The sequence below is a fragment of the Castanea sativa genome, chromosome 8 (genome assembly GCF_040712315.1).
Source record: "Castanea sativa cultivar Marrone di Chiusa Pesio chromosome 8, ASM4071231v1".
NCBI classification, from domain to species: Eukaryota; Viridiplantae; Streptophyta; class Magnoliopsida; order Fagales; family Fagaceae; genus Castanea; species Castanea sativa.
Genome location: NC_134020.1, coordinates 52,123,447 through 52,131,448, shown reverse-complemented (window position 1 = coordinate 52,131,448; position 8,002 = coordinate 52,123,447). Strand labels below are relative to the sequence as shown.

At 34.0% G+C, this 8,002-nt stretch overlaps 1 protein-coding gene across 2 annotated transcripts; it reads right to left on the bottom strand.

The window, feature by feature from the left end:
• Positions 1–537: 537 nt before the first annotated feature.
• Positions 538–7,093, bottom strand: LOC142605697 (protein DETOXIFICATION 42). 2 transcript variants are annotated; one of them, XM_075777133.1, is made up of 14 exons: positions 6,890–7,093; positions 6,302–6,455; positions 5,554–5,675; positions 4,785–4,994; positions 4,437–4,627; positions 4,112–4,247; positions 3,894–3,990; positions 3,666–3,766; positions 2,592–2,755; positions 1,952–2,023; positions 1,719–1,835; positions 1,538–1,633; positions 1,216–1,337; positions 538–901 (listed from the first exon to the last, which is right to left on the bottom strand). In XM_075777133.1, the coding sequence occupies exons 2-14, from the start codon at positions 6,376–6,378 to the stop codon at positions 859–861; spliced, it is 1,548 nt and encodes a 515-aa protein (XP_075633248.1). In that variant the 5' UTR covers positions 6,379–6,455; positions 6,890–7,093; the 3' UTR covers positions 538–858. The 2 variants fall into 2 exon arrangements, with proteins under 2 accessions (XP_075633248.1, XP_075633249.1); XM_075777134.1 differs by lacking the exon at positions 6,890–7,093 and adding an exon at positions 6,582–6,714.
• Positions 7,094–8,002: the final 909 nt, after the last annotated feature.

Here is an 8,002-nt window from a genome sequence, read left to right as displayed (position 1 = left end):
CGAAATTAGACTGAAGTGAACCGAAAAGATTAAAGTGGACCAAATAGACTGATGTATGTCAAAGTGGACCGAGATGAACTGAAATAGACTGAAAGGGAATAGACTGAAATGCTGTGTTAATGTGAAAAATAAAATACATATAACTGACCTAGAGGATCCATAACCAACCCAAAATTTTAGAATTTTCTTTTGGGTTGAATTTTTAAATACCACATACATTGAGAAAATTAAGTATTTCTTCTCTCTTTTGATATTACTAAAGCTTTACAAAGCAAAATCCTTGGTACTAATAATAGTAACTCTAAAAAGGTTCTATTCATGGGATACTATTTGTCTATACCAAGAAAATTGGATTGGATTTCTATTAGGGGGAAAAAAAAAAAACAATGTCTCTTTTTCAAGGAAACAAAAGCATCACTTTCAATTATAGAGACTGGCTCTTCTATGCAAGCTAGAGCTAATTATTTCCAGAATTTTGAGCACCTTCTGTAGTCATCTAAAGAGTTCAGATTGTTGTGGGAAGATATGCATATCATTGATATTTTCTAAAGTAGGTAACTCTTAAGGGAATATAATATGACAAATTTTTAAAGGGAATTATTACAGTCTGAAAGAATATCATTACAATAATCCCTAATTATAATAGGTTAATATATAACTTGCTCTAAATATTTCATTTCTCTATTTTCTTGTTATGAATATATTCCATTTTTCTGTACAAAGAAGTATATGGAGGAGAAATGTCCCGGGCTGGACTTCACGCATGCCACAGGAAAGGCTAAGAAAAGATGCTTTAACTGCAAATAGTTTCCCTGAGAATAAAACTATGGAGAAACTACGGAACCATAACCAATGTCATTAGCTGCGGAGAAAGTTCCAAGGACCTGTTCCTGTCCCTATCCTGTAAATCATGGGCATAAGTTTAGCAAGGATACCTAGAAAAAGGGTGAGCTTGAATTTAAATGTTTTTACAAGAACCATAATTAAACATCGTGACCATTTCGCGCATAAGGTCTGGATTTCAATCCAGGTTTCAAATGCAAAACAGAGGCACCTGGTGCTGGTTTTTCTTTTCTTCTTTTTTAGATTATCATGGTATCAGAGTAGGTGGTCTTGAATTCAAACTCTGTCTCTACTCTATCTCCCATTAAAAAATTAAAAATCCAAACATGTTGGACCCTATTTATTAAGAGGAATTCTGATGAGGAAAATTACCTCCAAAAGCCAGCAAATGTACGAAGACTCATGTAGATGGTCAGGGCAACCCAGATTCCAATGAACCCATGACCGGCGGAGAGAAGAAATAGACATAGAATGCTGATAATAGCCACCATAATCTGGAGAAAAAAGAATGTCAAACTGTTGAAATCTTTTTTTCTTCCTTTTTTCTCCCCCACTATTTGAATGGGCAGAATATGTTCTTAACATTTCAGCGGTGGCAAACAACATAAGATATACCACTTCACCATACTTGTTCATTTTCATAACAATCATATATAATATCTTCGTAGTATGGAAAAGGGACTTATAGACTTGCCATGGAATAAGCTGAATATGCAAAATCAGATGCTCCAAAGTTGATGCCATCGAAAACAAAGGCCAAGGCATTGATAGGTTGAGTAGCTGCAACAAACTGATATGGACAAAAAGAAATATTAGATCCTGCATCGTATGGGACCAAACAATGTGGTATTACTATTTTCTAATGCAAGGACTACCGGAAGGCCTCTACTAATAAGTTGGAGGACAAGAACATCCTTTGTAAATAATCGTGCTCCAAAATGTAGCCCCACTCCAACGATGGTTGCAAGTATCAAACCAAGAACCAATCCCAACTGCAGTACAAAAACATCACAGACTCTTAGTACTAGTAAGACATATATGATCTTTCTGTCATATAAAATGATACAGTACAAACATGAATAAGAAGAAGAAAGACATGACACAAAACCTGAAATACTCGGGATGCGGCTGCTTCAGCCTTCTTGTAATCCTTCTTTGCAAATGCACTTGCAAGTATTGCCTGAGATTGAATTTGAAAGGCAACTAAAGTTTAGTACATGCATTAATACAAAACGAGGGAATGATATTACCAAGTCAATGCAGGATACAAACACTATACATTATCATAGGTAGTTAAAAAATAATATTCTTTACTTAATTTTGATCAAAATTTCTGCCAAGATCTATAAAAGGTTTTGCTCACTTTATAAAAAACAAATTCCTTTACTTTCTAAGGTGAAGCTGATGTTAATTTCTTATTCAAAAAAGCTGGGCAAGTAACAATCTGGGATTAGATTGTCTTCAGAAAGCTGGCAAGAAAGCGAATCTGACAATCATGAATTCAGGTCCAGGAGATTTGGGAAAAGCAATCTCACAAAATTGCAGAACTACTACAATCTTGATTAGATTTATGTAAGTACTTTGCTGCGGAACACAAGAAAAAGTATATGTTGGAGATGGTAATCTAAATTGCTTCCGTTATCTTTATCTCTTTAGGCCTTTATTGGCACAATACTTCATCCAGTCTTTGAGAATATATACATATATAAAGTAATGTTCCAGCGGTCAACAAAGAAATCGTTTCTAACCTGCCCAGCAACAGCCAACCCATCAGCAAGAAGTGATGTTGTCAACCAAACCTGCAAGCAAACTTGAAATGCAGCCATGGGTGTTGACCCCAAGCGTGCAGCCATTGATGCAGCCAGAGTCACACAGAATGTCGCAGCAATGACCCTCATTAATAGTAGAAAACCTGGAGTTCAGGCACAAAAGAAGAAAAGACTAGTGGGGTATCAACTTTAAAATGTCCGGTATTATTTTCTAATGCAATGGTGAAATCTATAAAACAATTACCATTTTTAATGATACGCTAAAAGAAATAGGTGGAAAACTTTCATGTAAAGGCCAAAAACATTTTAGAGACAATTCCATTTTGTTTCAGCTTTATTTTAAAAAAAATTAATAAAAAAAAAAAAAAAAAAACCAGAACTGGCCTTTTCAAAAAATTAGCTTACATGTATCTTTTTGTTACGCATTTATAAAAGCTTACAAAAACTATATATTTTGTCTCATATTTAGCAAATAAGCTACCAGAAACTACAAATTACCAAATGTTATAGTTATTGAGTTTCTTGATTAAAGTATGTTGGCAGTATCATTTTCAATCATTTATGTTTTTTCTATGTTAGTTACTAATTGCAATGCTAATTGAAATTTGGGGACTAACAAAATGGAGATGGCGAAATGACACTGTGCCAGATAAGCTATAAGTAAATAGGATATGAATAAACATAAAAATAATTTATACATATATTAAACCAAACTCAAGGGACAGGGCGGTCAAAACCCATCCTCTCTTCTGGGCAGAGAAATCCTGGGTAGAGTGGGGTAGGGAGGGTCAAGTAGGTCGGGACATTTTTGCCATCCTTATCCCAATGAAATCGATATTGACTTTATTTCCTACAGATACTGCTCCATCTAACAAGTTACTTTTCTACATTTAAGTGGATACACCACAACACCCGTCATGTTACATCCAAAGCTCTCTAGCCAAGAAGTAGAGATATGAGAGTGAGCAAACTCAAGTTAAAAAAATTTTAGATTGTAAACAATATGTATTAGTTTTTGGTAAAGCATTTCTTAAAGCAAAGTTATACCCTTACCATTTTTAAGAAATCGACCAAATTGCATATGCTTGATACTTGGAGGTAAGAGATCAACTTTTTTTATCAATTTCCACAAGAGTATAACTGAAATTAGGTACCTATACAACAACAACAACAATAGCCATGCCTTAGTCCCAACCATGAACATGTTAAAACCATAAAAAGCAAGTCCCCAGTCACAATACATGCAAAATACTCTGTGGAGAAAGATTAGATTACACTTACTGAGATATAACATGTGCAATGGCTGCCCCACTGATACCCATACGGAAAACAAACATAAATAGTGGATCGAGTATAATGTTTGTTACATCTCCTGCCACTGCAATTGATAAGATTAAAAAAATAATCAAAATGGAGTGCTGGCAGAAATTGTTTTTTATTTATTATAAGCTGAAAAAGATAAATCATAAGTTGAACTGTTCCCATCTGCTAAGGTATACCAGTGGCGTATAAAGGTGTTGTTGTGTCCTTAAATCCACGAAACACCCCTTGCATGGCCAATGAAAGAAGAACCGCAGGAGCACCAAGTGACCTCAATGTCAAGTACTGTTGTGCAGGAGTTAGCATTGGAGAATCCTATATATAATTGATAGCGCAATGCTGTTAAAACATTGACATAGTAATAAATCAAGGGACTTGAAATTAGAGTAAACACAGAGTAAATCATATATATATATATATATATATATATATATATATAAAACAATAAAAAAATTGAGCACAATAAGTGCTGGATTTACTTATTACTTTAACTTAAGAACTTACAGAATTAACTCCCATGAAGCCTAATAGAGGTTTTGCTCCAAATATGAGGAATATGGCTTGAATGAGGCCAAGTATGCTCCCAATAACTAATGCTGATGAGGCTGACGGAATATGCCTTCTTTCATTGTCAATCTTAACTATTTCAAAGCTCCCACCATTTGATTGTGACTTGTTTGCATTCTCACATGTACCTGATAGAGAAAATTTGAAGGGACCAATATAACTTACTACATCAACTTAGGTAGTGTATGAACAGTAAAAAGTATCTGATATTTAAAAAGATAAAAACCAATGTTTTATCATTAAAAATGCTTAAAGAGTGAAATAAGAGAAAAAAGGAGAGTATACCATTTTTTGGAATCAACTCTTTGTCTTCCCCATTCGTAGTTGAACCTGTTTCCAAGTGTTCACAATCCTGTGCTTCATGGCTCACACTTCCAATAGCATCTTCCTCTGCAACAAAAGATGTAGTGACACTGACAAGTGGGAATATTGCAATCCTTGATACTTGATTGAATAGAGCAATCGAAACTCCTACAGCTGCAAGTTCCACTGGACCTGTATGGATCAAGGCAACTCCATTAATCGGTTTCTGCAATAACAAACATTCTATCCAAAACAAAAGTATGATTACATCTAGAATCATATTTGACTTTTTAGTTCATGCGTATAACTTAAAAAAAGTCCATGATTGTGACAACAAAACCTAATCTTTTGATAATATCATTCATTTATAGTCTACTACTGTCATCTTAGCAAACGAATGTAGAAACATCAGAAAGCTAAGGCACTTTTGACACGAGAATCTACTGAATCAATAATAAATTTTATGAGCAGCTCTGTCAAACTTTTACAGCATCTACTAATGGGGCAATATTACTGCCATGTAACACCTTGGGCTGTCCTTAACATTATTAAATTACATAAAATAAAAGATAAGGGGCAGCTGCAGAAACAAATGACCAACCAAAATTTCAGAGTAAACAACGTATAAACCCAAGTGTGAACCTCATTTTATACTTGGAATAGAAAGCATGGAATGGTGAAGGAAGATGATTTCTCATTCAAGACCATGCCTCATAAGCCAAGCAAAACAGTAAAGAGAAATGGAAAATACCTATTTGGCCAATGAAAGCTGTGTCAATAAGAGAAGCAATAGGGTCAGCTGCCATAGCCAGTGCAGCTGGCACAGCAATCTGTGCTATTTCTGAACCAAGTTCGTCCAGTTTAAAAATTTGTCTGCTCATAAAGTAGAGGAACCAATCATTAGATCTTACATACAAAGAAAAAAAAAGAAAAAAACCCAAATGATATTTTATAAAAACAAGTCAACCCATTATCCCCCATGTGAACAAATACCCAACAAAACAAAAATTGCTTAGCATCAATTAGAGCTTGCTTTATCCTAAAGTGTAAGCTCCTACTTGCAGTGGTGGGGCATGATTAATCATGTCACATTGAGTTCATTTTAGAAAAGTAATTGAACCATATATCTGTTCAGTTGTTACTCTTCATTGAGAAATCATTTAATCATTATAATAATAGTTTCCAGACAACATATTAAATTATTTGTAGGGAAACGCCTAAGAGCATGACAAAGCAAAACTAGTGCAACTTACAGAATACATAAAGCTTACAAATTTGTTAATTATTTAATGGGGAAATTTAAATAACATAAAATCTCCCTCATCTCTTTATACATGTGTATCAAAAATATAATTTTGTGAAAAAATACAGATGATTAGCTTAAATCGCACAAAAATAATAGTCTACCTACCAATTTTTAAACCAGAAGCTAACCAAAGAATCAATAACCTCCTTTGTAGGAGGTGCATAAGGGTAAATGCAAATTAAAAAAGTAATACCTTGCGTGATTAAAGAAAATGCATATTGGAATTCTCCTCTTATCCTTGGATGGATATTGATAATCTCCTTCAGACATAGTTGAGTACGCCAGTTCACCAAATTGCCTTTATAGCCGGCTTCCAAGTTCCTTGGAGTAACCGGACTTATACAAGCCTATGTTGCCACGGAGGAAAGAACAATTATAATTAATAACAATAATAAATTTAGCTCCGCAGTACTAATTCATAAAATTGCTATTGAATTCAAAATATTATATTGAAAATTTGAAAAACCAATAACCTTTGTTTAAAAGCTCCCAAACATTATGAAAGTTCCCCAGAAAACTCAAAGCAGAACCAAATATAGTGGAGAATCAAAACCAATGACAAAAAAAAAAAAAAAAAAAAGAATACCAAGAACCAATCAAAAATCTAGTTACTTAACATATTAACGACTTTGAATTTTTGAAATTCTAAGCTTGACCTGCTACATCAGAAAAACGATATCAGATTTGGAAATTCAAACCCCATCAAAATAGAAGACTCATTTGTCTCTGCTTGCGTTTTGGTCAAGGTTATAAATTCAGAGTCCCAGAGAAAAAGAGATACCTTTCACTTGCACAGAAAAACCGAGGAAGTTTCCCACTCAGAAACTTGTATCAGTTTTCAAAACCACATAACCATCATCCAGAAGAAAAGAAAGTGCCTTTAACTGCCCAGCTTGGAAGCCACAAGAAATTTTCACTCTTTAGCTTTGAAACCTCAACTCCTAATAAAGGCAACACCTTCCCAGTTCAAACCACACAAACGTGTCTCTTACTTTCCCAAGAATCCCCACAAGTCTTTAAAGCATGAAAACCTTTATTTAAGACTAAAAAACAAAACAAAACAAAACAAAAAATTTATAACTAGACAAGAACCAACAAACTAAAATTACCCAGATGACAAAAGAACTAAAGAACTGTCCCTCACTCTCACACAAACAAAAATCTCAACAAAATTGGAAACAGGGGTACATGAGTAACATGCCAACAACAACAACAACAATGTGGCTTGTGTGTCCTTTGTGTGTGAGCGTGTGCAAAAGAGTCAGAAAGAGACAAGGGGTTGTGTGTAAGAACTCTCTAGATTCTGGGACCAATATGCATAGATTTCTGCCCACAATGTGTGTGTGTAATAATTATGAGCAGTAACATTTGTGGGCCAAAAAAGATGCTTTGTTCTTAGCACTTTTGTCAGAGAAGGCAAAGGGTCATATGTGGCAGCATTAGATGCAGCACAAGTTGCGACTGTGCACCGAAAGCATCAACAGTGCCACTGCATGTTGCCAAGTGTCCCTGCGTCCCCAATTCCACGCACAAGCTTCAATCTTGACGTGTGCGAGTTGTTACAACGTTGTGGAAATTGTAACGTCAGTACACATTCATTGGCGGAGAAAAAAAGAAAAAAAGTCATTGTAAGTTAAAACAGACTACCAGAAATAGACAATAAGTTATTTTAGGAAATTTGTAATGCTATTTTTATAAGGAATATAAAAAAAATTATTTTTAATAAAAAATATATAAAATTATCAAAATAATTAATTTTAAAAAAAATTCTAAAAATATATTTTAAACTCACAAAAATAAATAAAAATTTTAGAAAAATTTTACAACAATTGTTAATAAATAATTTTAGAAAAGTTTTTTCATTACCTTTATGAGAAATATAAAAGTAGTAAAA

Excerpts from the sequence above, each read along its gene's own strand:
- LOC142605697 (XM_075777133.1), bottom strand. The coding sequence starts at position 6,378 with ATGTCTGAAGGAGATTATCAATATCCATCCAAGGATAAGAGGAGAATT. Across the intron at positions 4,628-4,784 it reads AGAGTTGATTCCAAAAAATG|GTACATGTGAGAATGCAAAC; the intron begins GTATACTCTCCT and ends TTTCTCTATCAG. Across the intron at positions 2,024-2,591 it reads GGTTGGCTGTTGCTGGGCAG|GCAATACTTGCAAGTGCATT; the intron begins GTTAGAAACGAT and ends ATTCAATCTCAG.